This window comes from Sphaeramia orbicularis, chromosome 18 (genome assembly GCF_902148855.1).
Source record: "Sphaeramia orbicularis chromosome 18, fSphaOr1.1, whole genome shotgun sequence".
Lineage (NCBI taxonomy): Eukaryota > Metazoa > Chordata > Actinopteri > Kurtiformes > Apogonidae > Sphaeramia > Sphaeramia orbicularis.
In genome coordinates this window covers 14184813-14205873 of record NC_043974.1, presented here as the reverse complement: position 1 = coordinate 14205873, position 21061 = coordinate 14184813, and the positions used below count along the sequence as shown (strand labels likewise).

Below are 21061 nucleotides of genomic sequence, written 5' to 3'. Positions count from 1 at the left end.
CTTACGCTTTTTTTTTTTTTTTTTGCTTTTTTTGTTGTTGCAATGCGATTATTCAGTATTCCTAATACAATTTATGTTGTGATTAAGATTAGATTGGTTGATTTGTTGTTTTTAAGCTGAAGTTTTCAATGTATGTACTGTTTGTTATACTTTTATACTTATTGGTTAATTAATTATTGCTTCATTAAATGCAAAAATCTCCGTTTTAGCATTACCTTTGTATGTGGGAAAAATACTGTGGCAGTAACACAAAAACTCACATATTACTGGTACTGTTCTTACAATGTACTGTATAGCCACACTTTTTGAACAGTAAACCCAAATAAAGCCTTCTCATGCTCAGTTTTACAAATAAAAAACATTCCTGCTAATGTTCCATCATGAATGATACGGAGACAAAATCATAGTTGCATATTTTTTCCATGTATAAATCCTGCATGAGTAGTTATGTCTAAAACTGTAACCTGCATCATAGTGTTGTCTTAGAAAATACTTGTTTTCATCAGTGTTGATTAGAACTGTAAATGAGTACCCATGAATGAACGCTTTTGACCTGGGAAAAAGATGCTGATTTTCCTTTCTTTCACTGAAAAAAAAAAGTCTGATGCTCTTGACGTTAGCAAGTCTTTTTCTGTTACTCCACCCTGTTTTGACACTGGAGGACCATAAATGATTCAAATGTTTGCCTCAAAACTCAGAATTTCACCAGATGTTCATTAATGCTCAGAGTAAATTCAAATGGTATTATATCAAAACAGTGAAAACTGATGAAAAAGTGACTTTAACAGTAAAATCTATCAGTAACTGAACATAAACCCAGTGTGTCCTTCCACTGTCATTGATCCAACTCCATGGATTTTACTGGTGAATCAATGTTGTGGAAGATGATGGTGTTTCCATGGTAACTACGGAGCCTCTGAACATCCAAATGGGTCATATCTGATGACCATAAAAAGATGATAAACTGTATTTTACACCAATTATTTACATGTATTGATAGAATTAGTGGATTAACAGATATTAGACAGTTTAGATCAGTAGATGGTTTTGGTCAGCAGTGGATGTTTGGGTCTTTATGGGTTAAACAGCACAAATGACACATATTACAATGATGTTTTGTGATGAAAACATGTTTTATGTCTTTCCTCAAGCTGCAGAGAGGTGGAAGTAGACTCAACACCAGAACTACAAATAATCTGAGAAACAAAAGACAAAATAGGTATTAAGAAAAGAAAAGCAAGAATATCCTCCTACTGACACCATCAGCCCTTTTGACATGAAATCTGACTCATTTTCACAACTCATTACACTTTACAGCAGTGTTTTTCAACCTTGGGGTCGGGACCCCATGTGGGGTCGCCTGGAATTTCTAGTGACTGAGAAAAATAAAAATAAAAACTTACTAATAAAAAATATATGTTGAGTTGACAGAGACAATTCCAATACATAATGGACATGACAAACTGTGAAGCTGAAACTGAAGCACTGTGGTTCTGTTTATCTGTCAAATGTTCATTGTGGTCAGTTTCAGATGCTGCAGCTCTTTCATAATTCATAGTTTGAGTTCTTGTTTGTTCAGTATTAATTGTCAGCCTTGTAAATCCAAGCTGGACTGACTGTACATATCCTGACCAAGGAAAATAAAATTCTCACTTTGCGCAGTAATCTACACCTGGCTTTTCTGCCTCCGTCTGTAATAATATACATTATATAGACTAAATGTCATCTAAAATTAACGTTTATTTGGAACATAGAATAGCAAACTATTACATGATAAAAAAACAAATTTGTTTTAGCAAAAAAAAAAGTCTCCATTTGACTGTCTGGAGTCGCCAGAAATTAGGGGCCAGATCTACAAAAGGTTTGTGTGTATTAAAAACGTGTGCAAACTCATTGCACACACAAAAAGAAATGTACAAACTGATTTACTAATAGTGCGCACTAAGGGTTGCGTCTTTCAAAGGTGCAAAATAGCGCGTCTGTATCTGGTTAATACATTTGCCACAATGAATATGCAGTATGGAGTGTTTACATGCAATCGTGCATGTGCTGGGAGGAGAAAATGTAAATATATTAATTCAACACATGCAAAGTGATTTATCAAACCCGAAAACAATTTTGCTCATAGAAACTGCATCTACAGGGTGGGGAAGCAAAATTTACAATGAACATTTACTTGTTTTTTCTCAGCAGGCACTACGTCAATTGTTTTGAAACCAAACATATATTGATGTCATAATCATACCTAACACTATTATCCATACCTTTTCAGAAACTTTTGCCCATATGAGTAATCAGGAAAGCAAACGTCAAAGAGTGTGTGATTTGCTGAATGCACTCGTCACACCAAAGGAGATTTCAAAAATAGTTGGAGTGTTCATAAAGACTGTTTATAATGGAAAGAAGAGAATGACTATGAGCAAAACTATTACGAGAAAGTCTGGAAGTGGAGGAAGCAACAAAAAAGCGTACCAAAGTTTTATTAAAGCTCTCAAATCCAAAATCCTAAAGGATCCAACCAAATCCATGAGAAAAATGGCAACTGAACTTGAGGTAGACAACAAGACCGTTAGAAATGCAGTAAAATATGATTTGAAGATTTAAATTCTCATGACTTTCAATAAACTAAGTGGTCATACACTGTCTTTCAATACCTGCCTCAAAATATTGTAAATTTTGCTTCCCCACCCTGTACATTTAACACATCTCAAAAGCAGGTGCAAATGGTTTGGGTGTGTAATTGCACACACATGGAAGTGGTTAGGAGACAAAGAAATGATGAAACGAGATGCAGAGAACGCATTTTTAACCCTTGTGTGAACATTTTTGGAGTGACGTAAGAAAAAATAATTGAGACGAATGCCCCCCCCCCCCCCCCCCCCCCCCCCCCCACACACACACACACACACACACACACTTTACGGGACTCTTTTCCACTCCTGATAATTGTGATAAAAATAATGCACCGACATTAGGCTACAGTGTGACAAAATGATGTGCGCCTGACAGTCATTCCATCCAACTACCCCCCCCCAACACACACACACACACCTTTAAAATGAATGAATGAATGAATGAATGAGTCATGCAATACCTTCTATAACTCCACTCTACTCAACATTACTGTTAACACGTTCTTTTATTGGAAGCTCTAAGGATGAGTCTGGATTCAGATCGGTCTCAAAGTTGACAAAATTAATTCAGATCACAAATAAGGTGGACACTCAGCGCTGAGGACTCAAAGACAATGAACCTCGAACATGACATAAAATGTACATTTATTGACCCTATGGGTGGGCTCACCCGTACAAATGGGTTAGTCTTTAATTTAGCGTTATCTAAAAAGATCAAACAGATGTGGGGCCTTAACTCTAAGTAAACTTATGCCAACAATCAGTTTACCCTTATCACCTATATTTGACAACACTATGTGTGTGAATGGACATGTTCAGACGTGTATCTAGAAGCAGACCAGAACCTACTTAACTCTTGTGCAGACAGATGGTTCCTATCTTAACAAGCTTATCCTAGTGATAAGATACTGAAACTACAACAGAGTACTACATAATCCTGGTCACAAAGAATTCACTATTAACATAATTGAAGTAAAACAGATTAAACAAAAGAATCCTATGTTAAAACAATAACTATTTAATACTAAAATTATTCATCATAAAACTTCAATATCTAAAGTAAAATATATTTCATTACATTTCTGTGCATCTGGATCCTTCAGCGCACTGTTCCCATTAGTGCTGGTTTATCCCAGAGCAGGTTTTCCAGCGTACTGTCTCCAGTAGCACACGCAAAACCCTCATTTAAATAGGGTGGTCTGCAAGACTTTGCACCTGTTGTAATTTGTGCAAGCAATCTGAGTAAATCACCCACAAACTGCGGTTCCACCCCACATGCAAAATTCTAGATTGTGCAAATTACTACATGCAAATTGGGATCTTAGTAAATCCGGCCCTTGATGTTAAATTGGGGTCACGAGCCAAAAAAGCTTGGGAACCACTGCTCTACGGAAACCCTTGAAGGCCACTATAGTGAAGCATGTCAGCTACTTCCTGCTACATAGAGGTTCAGTTGTGGTTGTGAACAGAGAGCATCTCTACCAGACCACTTCATTTTTTTACTGCTCTCTTGTCACTGTCCTTTTTGAGAGTAAAGGAGGAAACAGATGCTGTTCCTCTCCATACAGAAATGGCTGATGGTCACTTTCAGGGTTTAATCACCTTCTTCTCATGGAATGCACTGTTGCTTCTTGGGGTCTGCTTCCATGGTAGGTGCACCTTTTATTCATGTTAATGGGGTAGAGTGGACTAAGACTACACTGTTTGTTGTTATGTGTGCATATAATGGTATTTTTGGAAAATATCAGCAGTTTTACTTTGTTTTCTGTATTTGCAACTGCAGCATTTAAACTAATGAGTGAAAAACACAGCTGTAACATCTTATCAGTGATATATAAATGAATTTAGCCTGAAAACACATCGCATATTCTGATATACTCTTAATTCCTGCTGCAAGCTTTTTACATTATGACAAAATCCACCCACTTTAGGTCTTGTAAGACAGTTGTTTGAGTCAAAATCAGTTCTTGTATTTTCCATTTGATCACAGATGGCATAAACTTTTGGAGGGGGGGGGGGGCTCTATCTTTGGGTTCAACTTCAGGGTTAGTAGTTGGCGAATACAGTTTTCTGAGAGCAGCTTTTTACTGTGACCAACTACGCCATATTTCCTGACTTGAGATTTTGACATGAGTTATGAGCAAAGTGTCTTAAACTGAGACTTCATGCACGTTAACCCAGGCACTGTGGTCAGAGGAATTGCAAATGTAAAACTGATAATCTGGAAATTATGACAAGTACCACAAAAGGAAGCAGATAAAGTTATCTCTGAACACTGATATCAACAAAGTATTAGTTCTAATACAAACTGATCTTTATCCAAACAACTGAGCCTCATAAAACATTCACTGAACCATAGTCATGTATCAGAATTATTTTCCAATAGTGCACATTTTTTGAGTTTTCTGCTTTAATACTACTACTTTAATAATTTAGTGCTACTTTTGTGTCAGTTCCTAAATGATTTTTTTTCTGCATTTAACCTTCCTTAGGTGATTTATCATCATTTATTGTAATATTATCTTCTTTATTTTGCATTTTTTGCAGTGAAAATCATGTATTTTCCTATATTTAATTGGGATAGCCTCTGAAAGTCCAAATGGGTCATATCTGATGACCATGAAAAGATGACAAACTGTATTTTACACCAATTATTTACATGGATTGATAGGATTAGTGGATGAACAGGCATTAAACAGTTAAGATCAGTAGATGGTTTTGGTCACCTGTGGATGTTTGGGTCTTTATGGGTTAATCTATGGCAGGGCTCACCAACACGGTGCCCGCGGGCACCAGGTCGCCCGCAGGGACCACGCGAGTCACCCGCAGGCCTGCTCAAAAAATAGAACTAGTTCAGGGTTCTCCAACACGTTGCTCGCGATCTACCGATGGTTCGCCAAGGGTCACTAATATAAGAACACAAAGTTGATTCGTCATTTGGTAGAACAGGTCTAAATTTCCACCCAATCAAAATTACAAGTGTCCTGCCCCCCTCCCGAGATGAAATGGTCTACTAGCTGTCAATCAAACTTTAGCGCTGGTTTGCTGCCTGTCACTGGAGAGGGATGGAGCCCAGGATGAGCCAGATGCCAGGCAGGTAATGGGTTTAGCCCCGCAACGATGTGGGCCAAATATAGTCAGGGAGTTATTTTCACCAACGATGAGGCACGGACTTCTGTTTGACAAATGTGAAAGACGAGTGTGTGTGTGTGTGTGTGTGTGTGTGTGTGTGTGTGTGTGTGTGATCTGTGGCGCGTTCTGGAAGTCAGTCAAAGATGCAACGTGGAGTGGAATTTCACCAAAGGTCACAGCAACTTTTCTGGAGATTCTCCAGTGGGAATCAGCCTCCGTAAAGAGAAGGTAAAAGAGCTAAAAACTAAAGTCCAAAAACAACAGTCCATGTTCACTAAACTGACCAAGGCCAGCACTTCAACAGAGGCATCAGTAAAGTGGGTCACATCCTGGACAAGCGCAAACATATGTGCACTATGTGCGCATGCGCTCAGACAGCTGGAGTCGGACCTGAACAGGTGCCTCTGCATTTGACTCCAGTGTGATGACTGTAGAAGTGACAGGGATGGTGGATTTATGTACACAAAGTTCTGGTTTTAATTAATATGTTTTGACAGCATATGTGAATTTAGAAAAGGTCAAATCCTTCAGAAAAACAGCAGCACATGCTGGTGAAGTTTTATTGTGTGAGTGATAACGTTCCTTTTCACAATTTCAAAGTATTAAAAATGCACATACAGGTGTGTATTATTTTTTTTTAGTAATTCTATAAAAATATGCAGGATTGTCCCGTTTCATAATTTTTGACATAGTATTAAAATATTTAGGAATACAGCATGCAAATGCTTGTATTTGTTTTTTTCTACTTTTGATTTTCTTAATTAAAGTAAAATAATAGTTTCATATTAACACTTTTTAAGTATTGTAAATGTTAAAACAAAGATATATAAATAAATAAAATAAATGAAGAGCACAATGTTACAAACATATGATACAAAATATGTGTATGTATGAAAAATAGCTATGTAAATAAATGTTGCTAAATTAGAGTAGCCCTCCGGCAACTTCATTAGGTAAAAGTAGCTCACATAAGAGAAAAGGTTGGTGACCCTTGATCTATAGTAATTAGGGATGTCCCAATCCTATCTACAGATTGGTATTGGCTGCCAATCTGGCATTTTTTAGAAGATCGGATCGGATTTAGTCACAAAATCAGGCAAATCTGGGCCTAGTTCAGGAAGAGGGGGGTGGGATGTCCTGCTCCCTCAAGTTTCCGGAAGTAGGGGAAAGCTACTTAGTAGCTGCTAAGTAGACTTAGTAAAGCATCTATAAATTACACTTTCACTCTGTGCTTGTACTCATTATGAGGTTTGGTTGTGATGCGCGGCCTGCAAATAAACTGACATTCTTTTGACCCGCCCCAACCCAACCCATGAGTAACCCGCTTCACATCACTAACGCACGGCACTGAACGCACCCCTATATACTACTTGGATGGACTTGTTCATAGACAAACTACATAAGAAAACATAAGGTTCTAATTTGTCCCACAGTGTGAATTTGGAAAGTGCAAAAATTATACTAAAGTTTTTAAGAGTCAAATGTGTCATAGTTGTTTTAGTTCAGGTTCCACATTCAGCCCAATTGTGATCGCAAGTAAAATAATAACATAATAACATATAAATAATGACTCCAAATTTAAATCCAAATTTCATTGTAGAAAGTCCATATCGGATCAGTTTTGGATCGGTTGTGGCAAAACTATCAGATCAGAAGCAAAAAAAATCCAGATTGGGACATCACTAATAGCAATGTCACAACTATCAACCACAGCAAGTGGTGTTTGACTCATTTTTACTGGACCACTCCCCTTTTACTATTTTCACTAAAAGTGAAAATGTTGGCTTTGGCTTTAGTTAAGGAATGCATTAAATGTGGCATTATGATATTATCCACTGTCACAGCATTATTTTATGGACACATAATGTTGCTGAATCTAGACCAGAATAAACCCCAGATCATAGCACTGCCCCCACAGGTTTATACTGTAGGCACTAGGCATGATGGGTAATCGCTTCATCTGCCTCTCTTCTCACCCTGATGCACTCACCACTCTGGATCAGTGTTGTATAGTAGCAAAATAAAAATACTTCACTACTGTACTCAAGTACGTTTTGGGAGAAGTTGTTCTTTACTGAGTATTTTTCTATTTTGTTTACTTTCACTTTTATTTCACTATATTTCCTAACTCTGTTGCATACTTCTACTCCAATACATATTTAATGCACAGTATCATTACATGTTACAAAAAATGAATTAAAGAAAATTTGGTGTTTTTACCGTTGAGATTACCATGACTGCAACAAAGCCAGGAAGCAGATTTGTCATTTGGTCTAGTTTGAGCCTTCCTAAAAAAACTTCTTCTTTCTATAAACACCTTGGCAGTCCAACAGCGGCAACTAAAGTGCTCATGTTTGGCCATATTGCACAGTGCCACATTTTGCTAAAGCCAAACCCAGATTATAAGTACAAACACCTCAGACCAGCTGTGAGAGATGGTGGTGGAGAAGGGGTGATTTAGGCTTGTTTTGCAGCCACCCTGAAGTCATTGAGCAACTAGTCAAAAACTTTATGAAGAATAAATTCAATACATTACTTTCTCTTGTGTTGCAGATGTGGAAGCTGTCAAGTGTAAACAACGAAGTGGAAAAGTTGGAGAAACTGTGGTGCTTTCCTCAGATTTACCCCCTGAAGGGGTCAGCTCAGCATATTGGAAGTATGACAATTTCACCATTGCAGATAAGGATGATTTGGTTTCTGAACAGCATCCATTCTTGGGCAGAGTCGACCTAAACCTTACAGACTACAGTCTAACAATAAGAAAACTGACTGTTCACGACTCTGGTAACTTCACTTTTCTCTCACTGGTGAATGACGAACAAAGAGAAAGTGTCTGCATCACTCTGCAGGTTCAAGGTAAGACGATGAATCAATAGATCAGTCCATCTTAGACAGTGGTGGAGAATCTGAGCTCCATAAAATAAAAGTCCTGCCGTGTATTGGTTCTGCCTCTTCACTTAACACAGATGATTCCACTAATTATCCCATCGACCTGGATGAGGAGTTGTGTTCATCAAAATAGGCTGGTTCAGAACCCTATAAAGAGAGTTATGACACACTTTGATGTCGCCACTCTGGTGATCACATGGTTCATGTAAGCCTGAATAGGTCCAAATAAACTAAGCGCTCCCATGTTATTTAAGGGGAGAAACAGCAGTGAGCATGGTAAATCTGAAAATAAACCACAGACAACTGTTGTGTCACTGCCACTACTGTATGTACAGTTGTGTGTGTTATACTTCTGAGTAATGGTGTTGACCACTGAAGGGACTAACTTTATTACTTTGAAAACTTAAATTGCGGGGGGACAGGTTGGTGTTAGCTTGGATAGGCTACTTACGTGTGTGGTGCTAACTTTACAAGTTCATTCATTCTGCAATTGTACTGTACTCATAAGGAGATAGACAATTTACTATTTTTAAGTTTTACTATAGAACTGAGGTCCAAGCAGAAAACAGTGTTTATCTGTGAACACTGTGTGTCTGCCAAGCTCTGCTTTGATAACACACACAATACGACATTAACCAGTGGATAGCATAGTGGCTAACTTAGCATGTTAGTGCTAGCACAGATCCTAAACTCATTAAAAACTCAACATTAGCAAACTCAAACTCGACAGTAGTCTTATAGGATGAGTTGGATCTTACAAACGCCAAGTGACAGAAGTTTCTCCTCCTTTAACTCATGAACAATAACTTTAATGAACTTTTATTTATCAGAGCTCAGCTCTACAGCAGCTCTCCTCCTAATTAGCGCATTAGCTCAGCTGACAAACTGAACCAAACACCACCAGGTTCAGCAAAACAACTAAAATGAAACCCACTGATAACAACATTTGTACTAGCATTACCTTATTGTAAAAACTCCATACTTTGTGCTTATAGTGGTTAAATCTCAACATCTGGACAAGTCAAGATAGCAAACTTTAGAGCTACAGCTGACAATCCAACATAGCAGTTGTTTAAGACAAAAATGTATACAAACCCTAACCAAAGACACCTGAATTTACAACATGAATGTGAGCAAATACAGGAAATACACTCGATAATTTGAAAGATGATATCTTATTGACTTACCGCTGGAGTTGATAGATCAGCTGCAATATAAATTAATGTGTTCCGATGGTGTTAAACTCAGTGTTTGGAATTATTGACCCCTCCATGACCCAGAAGAAGGTGCAGAAAGAAAAGAAAGTAAAGAAATACCATCATTACAGTCAGTGTTTGTCTGCTTAGGGCCTTCTGGTTATAAAGGCATAACTAATCTCTGGTCTGATCTCAAACTGGACCTTAACACTCAGGGCCATCCGCCATAAAATGGATCTAATTGCAGAAATAGAATATAATGTCATGTATGTGTAGCCAATGTGTGCTGACACTGCGTTGCTACTAACTCTGGGTTGTGTTTGTGCATGGTCGGGAATGACATGACTTCTGCCTTATTGAAGGGGGAATATATTATATACGTGTATAAAATACGTGAAAATCAATACAGTGACTTCTTATGGCCAGATTTCCCCCTTTAAAGGGATGGTATCATGTAGTCCTTTCTTTGAACTTACTTTCCATGAGAACACCTTTAAAAACAAGGGAGTTGTATAACAAACTGAGTGAAAAACTTCTGTGATGCTACGTCAGATTTCTACAGTAGTATATTACATAAAAGTGTTGTATTTGATTAAAAAAAATCAGAAGTCTAAATAAAGGCATCAACACTAGACAGCATGTGTAAACCTGTTAACCCTTTAACCCTTCATGGGTCTGTGGTGAGCATTCTGAATGTATGATTTATTACCTCCGCCAAGGAGGTAATGTTTTTGTCGGCGTTGGTTTGTCTGTCTGTCTGTCTGTCTGTCTGTGTGCAAGATAACTCAAAAAGTTATGGATGGATTTGGATCAAAATTTCAGGAAATGTTGATACTGACACAAGGAACAAATGATTAAATTTTGGTGGTGATCGGGGGAGGGGTGGGGGAGTGGGGGGGCACTCATCTGCCTTGGCGAAGGTCTGCACTCTACGAGTGCTTTTCTAGAAAAGACAGCGCTGACCTCCGCCAAGGCAGATCAGTGCACCCCCCACCCCCCCCCAACCCCCGATCACCACCAAAATTTAATCATTTGTTCCTTGTGCCAGTATCAACATTTTCCTGAAATTTTCATCCAAATCCACACATCTTCCATCTGTGCTAAACAGTCATTTATGCAGTGTAAAATTTTGCATCGCTGTTTTTGGACCAATCAAAAGATGGCAAAGATTTTCTCTGATGTAAATCCAAACTGTAACCGCTGTGGTGCTGCTCCTGCTAATCATGTTCACTTGTTTTGGTCTTGCTCAAAACTTAATACTTTTCGGAATAATATTTTGCTTAGATTAGCAGTGCTGTGAGTAAATCAGTGCAATCATGCCCCCTACTGGCAATTTTTGGAGTTTCCTCTCCTGCACTGGGATTGTCCAAAGCCCAAAGTGACTCGATAGGTTTTTGTACACTATTAGCCCATCGTATGATTCTGTTTAAGTGGAAGGATCCTCTGCCACCCACTTTTGTGCAATGGGTGCATGATTTACTTTTCTTTTTAAAGTTGGAAGGTTTTCTGTTCGTGGACAAATTAGTTTGTTTTATGAACAATGGAATCCTTTTTTCTCTACTGTCAACAAGAGTGTCCTCCTGTCTCCTATGTCCTTTTGACGGAGAAATGTGTTGCTGGTTTGCATTGTATTGACTCAGTCCTGAGTATTGTAAAGAGGAGGTGATAATGTTATTTATCTTATTGGGTTTTTTTTTTTCTTTTCTTTTTTTGGGGGGTTTGGTAGGTTTGTTGTGTGGTTTTGTTTGTATATGTTGTGTCTGTGTAGTTCCCTGTGTATGGGTACATGTTTGTGTAAATGTGTAATTTGAAATAATAAAAAAAGATTAAAAAAAAAACAAAAAACATAACCTCCTTGGCGGAGGTAATAAGGCAGTAACTATCATCAGACTCTTACACTATATTTGGTGGAGGGGGGCTAAAAGTGCACAGCACGTTATGTAATAGCAAGTGATGTTTCATGTTAATTTTTTTTCTTTTTTAATTGAACGTTGACCAGAATTAATATCCCATAAACTAAAAACCTCAGGACTAATACAAGCGAGAGCTCAACAAGAGTCCCTCTGAGAGGTATTCAGTTGTGTAACTTCATCTAATTTCAAAGCTTTTGTTTATTTGTTTGCTTCTAATATTTTCATGTTTACAGAGGTTAAGAAGAAAATGGAATTTCAGGAGATTCACTCAAAAAAATGTAGTTTTATCAGCCTGAGTCACATTGCAGGAAAGGTATATATATTGTTGTAATGTCTACATTGACCTATTGTTCTCCTTCTTCTGTCTTATTAGAGGTCCTATCGGAGCAGCCTGAGCTGAATATCATCAACCTAGACTGGCACCTTGTGAATGAGTCCTGTACATTTGGGCTCCAGTGCAGTTCACCCTCTCACAGATCCGTCTCCTACAAATGGACTGTGAAGAACCAAACCCAGAGTGGACCCACGTTGCATTTTGTCTTAAGGCCACAGGATGGATACACCACAGTCACTTGCATCATTTTCAACTCTTTGAGTGAAAAATCAGCATCTAAAACCCTATGGTGCGGTCCACCTGTTAAACCAGGTAGTATCTTTTGGAATTTTATTTGGGGTGTTCACTAAAAATGCATATACCAGAAAGTAGAGGTATAGCATGTATTCATGATATGTTATATGACATGAAGTGGTTTGTATAAATAAACTTTAATTATATTTAAGTCAGCAGGCAATATATGTCAGATTATAATGTCTATCTCTATCTGAAATATTAAAATGTTGGTGTTAAACTAATATAAATATTGCTAAATGTATACTCCCTAGCACAAGTACATTTACCATGTTGGTCATGCTTTTAAGAGCTTATTGTTAGGAATTTAGTTCACCACATGTGAAATGAAAAAAGAAAAGAAGATAAATATTTAAAAAAAAAAAAATCAAATAAAAAGAAACATATAAGCAATAATAATAACATGAGGATCTGAGTGACTTTGACAAGATTCAGATTGTGATGGTCAAACGGTTGGGTCAGAGCATCTCCACACCATCTTGTTGGATGATCCTGGTCTGCCGTGACTAGACTCTACCCAAAGTGGTCTAAGGATGTACAACTACATCACAAATCAAGTCCCCATGTTACAACATCCAGGATTTCAGGGATCTGCTGCTAATGTCTTGGTCCAGATGCCACAACACACCTTCAGAGATCTGTTTTTGTTAAAAAAAAAAAAAAAAGGGGGGGGGGGGTCCAGCACAATATCAGGTGGAAATCTACAGGGTGTATCAAAAAAAAAAAAAAAAAAAATTGACATTTTGAAAAATTACCCCCAGTTCCACATTTGATAATTTGTGGAATTTTCTTTTATGGACGTCGGTAGGTAGGGAATTGATGGATATTTGTCCAAATTTACAGACCCAGGTTTTCATGCATGAGTGAGCAGGGGCAAATTGCACAATCCAAGTTAAAACTGGTTTGTGCGAAGTAGCGATGGGATTTAAATCCAATCAAAGGTCATGGGAGGGGACAATGGGCATCCATCTTGTTTTCCACAAAATTGCCAAGTTACAGCATTAACACTTCGGCCACCATGTCAATTTCATTTCTTTACCCATGGCAGCTGTTCCTGCCTTTAAAAGTTAATTCAACTTGTTTAGGCCTGAAAATGTCACTGAGGACAGGCCAAGTTAGGGTTAGGGTTAACCCTAACCCTGACCTTTGATTGGATTTAAATCCCACCGCTACTTTGCGCAAACCAGTTTTAACTTGGATTGCACAATTTGCCCCTGCTCACTCATGCATGAAAACCTGGGTCTGTAAATTTGGACAAATATCCACCAATCCCCTACCTACTGACATTCATAAAAGAAAATTCCAAAAATTGTCAAATGTGGAACTGGGGGTAATTTTTTCAAAATGTATCTATTTTTTTTATACACCCTGTATATTATAAAGGCCAAGTAGCCTCTGTGTGTGTGTGTGTGTGTGTGTGTGTGTGTGTGTGCGTGCGTGCGTGCGTGCGTGCGTGTGTGTATGTGTGTGTGTGTGTGTGTGTGTGTCTGGGGATTCACAAAAATCTGTACAGAGCTGACTGCTACAGTTTGTCATACTTATGTATTTTTGGTCAAGGAACAGACTAGCAAAAACGGGAATTGATAGGACCAATATTTTGGGAGATAGCCTATTAGCAATTTTTGAATACAAAAACCTTACAATCACGCTGCTGTACCCAGAACGCTTTGGCGGTGACTGTTGGACAAATGCGGTACAATATGTACGATTACACAACAGCATAAACGCTACCACATCAAGTACCCATGGATCCCCATGGGTTAACATGCTAGTACTGTTAAATTCCCACAGATGCTCAACTGGCTTGAGATTAGGTTATCCTTTCTTAGATCACTTTTGGTTGAACTGGTCAACTGCAGACCAGGAACACCCAACAAGACCTGCAGTTGTAGAGGTGCTCTGACCCAGATATCACTGTTATAATATGGACCTGGTCAAAGTCACTCAGTTCATTATGTTGATCATTTTGATGCTTCATCACACCAACTTCAACGACTAAATGTCTCCTTGTTTCCTTGTTTCCTAATACCTGCTGTCCCCTGAAAGGTGCAATTTTAACAAGATGATCCACATTATTACTACTACACTTGTCAGTGGCCGCAATGTTAGAGCTGATCTGTGTATTTAATGCAATTTGAGCATTTTTATTATAGGACCGATTTAACTTATTTCACTAAAGTCAAAAGAGACTCCTGCAGCAAGCCTATAAATGTTGTTTGCAACCAAGTTTTCTTTTATTACTTTATACAAGATAAGACAGACAGAGTGTAGGTGTATGTTAACTTCATCCCTTGTATCTTTGATTGACTAGAATAAGCGGCTTTTCTCTTTGTTTAAAATTAAAATGCTGTAATGTCTTGATATTACATAATTTGGAGTCACACTAAGTGAATACTGTTTCCAGATATGGTTGATTTTTTTTTTTTTTTTTGGAAGTTTTAACCATTTGTCTTTGTAAGCAAAAAAAAAAAAAAAAACATTGAAAAGCTTCAGTTCTAATTAAAAATCTACTCTTGGATTCCAAGTGTAGTGTCTAAGACACATTGAAAAGGAAATTAAATTATTACATATATATGTGTATTATCACTTTCTTTTGTCATTCTGCTCATGCACTAATGTGAATTAATCCTTCTTTGTTCTAGAAGTACCGGTATACAAGCCTTCTACACTGTCCATTGCACTGGTTTGTTCTGTCTTACTGACCATTTTGCCACTGTCACTGCTGTGCTGGTGCAAAAGGATAAAAAGTAAGACACTGTCTTGTTCATTTTAGCTAAATTACAACTGTTTGTTATTGTAAAGCAGGGGTGTCAAACTCATTTTAGTTCATTGGCCACATTTAGCACTATATGAGCTGAAGTGGGCCAGACCAGCAAAATAATACCATAATAATATATAAACATAATGTGCTTGCACTTGAAAACCCTCGGCCTTCAGTCCACGGCAAAGTTTTTGCACATACAGACAGACGGACAACAAACTAATGACAGTACCCTGCGGTGAGGGCAGAGGGTAAAAACTGTCAACTCCAAACTTTATAGTATGTTTTAGAGTGAAAAAAGTAAAAATACACCAAGAAAATGTTCACATCTACAAACTGTCCTTTAAAACATGTGAATAACATGAACAACCATGAACAAACTGAAATTTATTAAGAATAATAAGAACAATTTTAATAATATTATCCCTTAGCTTCTCATTTATACATGTGCATTACAATTTACAGATCACAGTGGATCTACAAATACGCAAAATGTTTGGTAACAGGCAGAATATTATTTTTAAAAAATTGCTCTTCTCTTAGTATATTTCAGGTTGTTCATATTTATTCAGGTTATTCACATATTTTGTAAAAGGATAGTTTGTAAATGTACATAATTTCATGTATTTTTTCTTTTTTCTTTACACTTAAACAAAGAGAAATTTGGAAAAATGTGTCATTATTTATAGGTTACTATGATAGTATTTTACTGATCTAATCCGTTTGAGATTGAATTGGGCTGAATTTGGCTCCTGAACTAAAAAGATTGTTAAAATTGGGTATTTTGCCTTATTTAATTTACTGATCATATAGATGCTCATAAAAGTTCAGATTGAAGTTGGGGTTATTATATCAGAAACAGACAAAACTGAAGAAAAAGTGACTTTTTCGATAAAATTGATCATTAACTGATCATAAACTCAGTGCGTCCATCCACTGTCATTGATCCAACTCCATGGGTTTTACTGGGGAATCAATGTTGTAGAAGATGATGGTGTTTCCACGGTAACTATGGAGTCTCTGAACGTCCAAATGGGTCATATCTGATGACCATGAAAGATGACAAATACATTTTACACCAATTATTTACATGTATTGATAGAATTAATGGATCAACAGTTATTAAACAGTTTAGATCAGTGGATGATTTTGTTCAACCAACAACTGAACATTTTCGGTAATCGGCTCGAAGTTTGGACATATTTTCAATGTGGACTACAAACCGCTGCTGCTGATAAACAATTATGGCATACTCAGAGAAATGTTCTTTGGAAGTCTTGACCTTATATGTGCAAATGTTGTGATGTAACTAGTTATAGACGTAACAAATTAAGCAGGAATTAAAACAGGTTGTAGAAATCCACTTGATTTTTGCCAAAATGAATATAAAGATAGCTTTGCAGCTCCTGGAGGGTTCAAATTCAAACTTTTTGAAGTTTTAGGGTCCAAATACATAAATAAACAAGTGTTCAGAGAGCGCAAACCTCCGCCAAGCACCCCGAACAGTGTGCATGTGTGGATCGACTATTTCTTTTAAAATTAAACAGTTTCAAGGTTGTTCCATACAGCAGAAAAAAGTTGAAGCTTGGTACCGGTCATGTGTATGTCAAATTAGATTAAATTCCAATCAATATTTCTTGTTATAAGGAAAAATGTGTCGGAAATGGGATTTTCAGTATTGAATTGAAATGTCCACAGAGTCCACATTCCACAGTGGAGGTGGACAATTTTGTGCCAGATACAAGATATTGTTATAAGCTACGGATGTAACAAATTGGAGGCTAATCAGAGTCGTTTTGAATTTTTTATGAATTTTCGAAAATTGCTCAATGATGAGAGATAGGAAAATTGTAGATTTTGTGACCTTGCTGTGACCTTGAAATTTGGCCTACTTGGCCCAAAATTTAATGGGTTCGTCCCAGGGCCTAGGCTTATCTGTGGGTACAATTTGGCAAAGATGGTTGTAATAGTTTTCCCGTAAAGTTGCTAACAAACAAACAAACAAACAAACAAACAAACACAAAGTGGTCACAAAACCTCCTGACAGAGGTAATGAACCAAAGACTAATAAAAGTGGGTTTAGCAAAATATGACCCCTTTAAGTGAAAGTTTCACACTTCATAAATCCATCTCATTGGCCAGGTTAGACCCTTTGGGAGGCCTCTTTCGGCCTGTGGGCCATATGTTTGACACCTTTGTTGTAGATCTTCCTATATCATAAGATGCTACAGTCATTAATGTTATCACCATTATGTTTTCACAGTTATGTGCTGTACCAGGTTGGTATTGCGACTTCCTTAAATGATAATTATACAGTCATGGAAAAAATTCTTAGACCATCAAAAGTCATCAAAATCAATGGTTATGCAATCAAGTACTAACTCCTGTGTGTATCATGTGACTAAAACAGACAGAAAAGAAAACATGGAATGTCTAAAAGCACTGTTTTTGTTAGTACAATGCCATAGATATTGATGGAAGAACTGAAGTGATTTTGGTTATTATCAAGAAAACATGGAAAATTGATAGATATCAGCTCTGAAATTAAACTATTATGAGCTATTTTTGTTGTTATCATTATATTTGTCCAAACAAATGTACCTTCAGTTGTACCAGGCATTAAAATGAACAAGAAATTGAAGAAACCAAGGGTGGTCTAATAATTTTTTCCACAACTGTACAGTAACACAACTTTCTAATTTTATTTTCTTTTATGTCTCCTTTAAAACTTTTATTTCTTGTTTCAGGGTCACAGAGGGCTCTGTTACACCCCAAACTATCAATCAGAATGAAAATACACAGCAGATCTACTCCTCTCTTCTCCACGGTCAGTGTCGATCAACTCATAATTAAAGCTAATTGGTAGTAGAAAAAATAAGGCATGTCCAACTCTGTTATGATGATGGCTGATGGTAATAACATGGTTCCCTGTCTGCAGGATAAATGGTATCTAAAGTGTATTTAAAAATGTGCAGGAAATTGAAAATAACTCCTTTTTTCGATTTTTATTGCCTTCCAGGTGATCTTTCTGTCTATGAATCAGTCAGTGGCTCTAGAAACACCGGGGATGGTAAAATATAATGCTTTATTATCACTTATTAACATATTTTCTCACTGATCGGAATTTACTTCACTTAAAATATTCTAATTGCAGACAAGGAGCAGAATGAATATAATAACCTCACGTCTCAAAGTCATGGCGATGCAGAGATGGGCGGTGACTACAGTAATGTGAGTCCTGGTAAGTGCAGGTTACCGTATAACTATGGGTACAAATATTAACACAGACTGTTTAGGTCCTGGGAACTTTGTATTTTGTTTTTTTTTTACTATATTGTATCTGCTTTAATCTTTTTTATAATGATTATGATGATAATAATGTTTTCAGTTGTGTGTTGTGATTTTCTTCCAGAGCAATGAATACAAGTGCATCATCAGCGAAATGTGACATACATGGACAGCAACGTGGAAAACAGAATGTATTAGAAAAATCTACAAATATTTTGAAAATTAAATAAATATGATAAAATTTTATATCTGTAGTCTAGATTTAATTCCCAACGCAGTAGGATATAAATATTTTAACTTTTTTTATGTGAATTAGGAGAAATTAAAAATTAATTACATTTTCTTTTCAGTTATCCTTGCTATTTTGAGCTTAAAAAATAATGATGTTCAACTCAAAATCTAGGTTTGAATGTTTCGTTTTGTTTTTTTGCACTGATGATTGTTTAAATGTAATATTAAGATTAGTATATGTTGGCTGCCTTTGTTTTAATAGCTTAGAAAATACATAAGAGGGTTGTTTGTGGTGTTGGAGGGTTGGATTTGGTCTTTTATTGATTACACTGGCCTACAATATTTTACAAATTATCTGCCTCTGAGGTTAAATGTGCTAAATTTTATACTTTAATGATGAGACAAATAAGAAAACAAATAACAAATTTGCTGATTAGATGATGTTTTCAATGTATATAATAATGTGCTATTACACATATATGTTGGTTTACATAGTAGATTTATAAATGTTCCATTAGAAAGAACATGTAAAGTGAATGTATTTTAATGTCCAGAAAGTGTTTTGAAGTAGATCTGAGACAAACGTTCCTTTGGAGTAACACTCATTCACTCATTCAGCTCAGAATTTGACATTTTGAACCAAAACTGTGTCTTGGAAACAACAGAAAAAATAGCATTTTTGACTTAATTTTCCTTTATTAGTGACTCAACCTTGGTAAAGTTTAATTACTTTTATGCTGCATCTTTTTTTTTTTTTTTGTATGTGTCATTAGTTGCTTTTCCATTGACCCTCAAATTGCGTAAATATAACTTGCGCATAAAAATTTACCTAATGGAAAAATGACAATTTCACCAAAAGTCTCATTTTTCGATTAAAAGTTTTATCACTGGCAAGAGATGGTTTTTTGGGCGTAGCGCAAATGGTATATCACGCAAAACTGCAATGGAAAGACCTTTTTTCGCAACTAGAGTCAGGTGAATTAAGAAAATGGATGTTGACGTACATTACAACAAGCGAAGAAGAAAAAGAAGCATGTCGTGGTATGTGTGGACACACCAGGAAACCCAATCATTTTTTAAATTTAGTACGAGATAGAGGGGTAATATATAATAATAACACTGGGTTACAAAAAAATGTTTTTTGCAAGTTGTCTAGGTTTTTTCAACTGAATTAGGACCATTTTGCACCGCTAAATCCAAAAATGACATCTGTTTTTCTCAATCAGGTCAGGTTTTTTTGTTAATTTGATTTTGAAAAATTTGATCTTCTCACAAAATTGATTACATTTTTGTGACTTTATCAGTTGATTTTTTATATAGTTCTCACCCAAAATAGGTTTTAAGAGAAAAAAAGTCATTTTCTAACAGGATTCCTGTTAGGTACAATGGTGTATTCACCGCAGATGTAGCAGAATATGTCAGGCTTATTTTTGCAAGATCTTCTAGTCGAAGCCATTTCATTCACCTGTAATATTAAAAAAACATTAATCATAAATTGGCAAAAGTAAAATCTTCAGAACTCGTTTATTGTAAGAAATATGAAAGAATTTGTATCATATGATGTGAAAATGCCCATAAATGTAAGCAAAAATGTTAAAAAGCCAATATGTAGCATAGTTCAGAAAGTTGACCTGATTGAGCAAAATTAATGTGATTTTTGGATTCAGCACACCAAAATTATCCTAAATCAGCTCAAAAAACTTAAACAATAAATTTGTTGTTGACCAGTGTAATGAATATACAGTATCTGTAAATCAACACCATATTTATATTCATCGCCATCTTTATGGAATGACTTCTCGTGTCAAATCACGATCATAAATAAGCTAATCATCGCACAATGGATGTCGGTATTTCATAATGGAAAAACCGACATTACGCACTTCTGTTTTTTTGACATTTAGTAAATATCGGTAAAGGTTTGCGCAGATGTCCAATGGAAAAGCGACTATTGTCTTGTTAGGTATTTGGCTACAGCTTGCTTATATACATAAGATCACACAAATCACAGACCAGTTTATAGGTTAGATTACTTGAGGTGGGTAGAAATTACACAGAATCTTTTATAATATTGTATATTGTCTGTGTATATGCCCTTAAAAAATATTTTTATTGTCTAATATTTATCTGAGCGAGTTTTGCTTACAAAGACCAAAGTGTAAATGTAAATTCATAATAAGATATTCTGCAAACTTTTCCTTTTTGAAACTGTAGCTTCAGCTTTAAGATCTACACTTAGACTAACAACCACAATACATTAAAAAGTAGAAAAAAAAAAAAAAAAAGCATAACAATTTTAATCCAATAATTTAAAAAAAAACTTTGAAAAATTAAATACTACCAGAAATTATTTACAGTGGTCTGTTTATAAGTCTATGTAATGAAATATA

The 21061-nt window shown here is 36.3% G+C and overlaps 1 protein-coding gene across 1 annotated transcript; it reads left to right on the top strand.

The window, feature by feature from the left end:
• Positions 1–4184: 4184 nt before the first annotated feature.
• On the top strand, positions 4185–18622 carry LOC115438739 (uncharacterized). The gene is made up of 9 exons (XM_030162526.1): positions 4185–4282; positions 8319–8621; positions 12137–12409; positions 15034–15138; positions 17416–17431; positions 17900–17979; positions 18172–18222; positions 18307–18393; positions 18565–18622. Exons 1-9 carry the CDS (start codon positions 4204–4206, stop codon positions 18570–18572), a joined length of 1002 nt encoding a protein of 333 aa, XP_030018386.1. The 5' UTR covers positions 4185–4203; the 3' UTR covers positions 18573–18622.
• The last annotated feature ends 2439 nt before the right edge of the window (positions 18623–21061 follow it).

What these genes read in the sequence shown, in the direction of transcription:
- LOC115438739 (XM_030162526.1), top strand. Translation starts at nt 4,204, where the DNA reads ATGGCTGATGGTCACTTTCAGGGTTTAATCACCTTCTTCTCATGGAAT. An exon ending in CGGTCCACCTGTTAAACCAG is followed by an intron (nt 12,410 to 15,033) that starts GTAGTATCTTTT and finishes TCTTTGTTCTAG; the next exon opens with AAGTACCGGTATACAAGCCT. An exon ending in CTACTCCTCTCTTCTCCACG is followed by an intron (nt 17,980 to 18,171) that starts GTCAGTGTCGAT and finishes ATTGCCTTCCAG; the next exon opens with GTGATCTTTCTGTCTATGAA.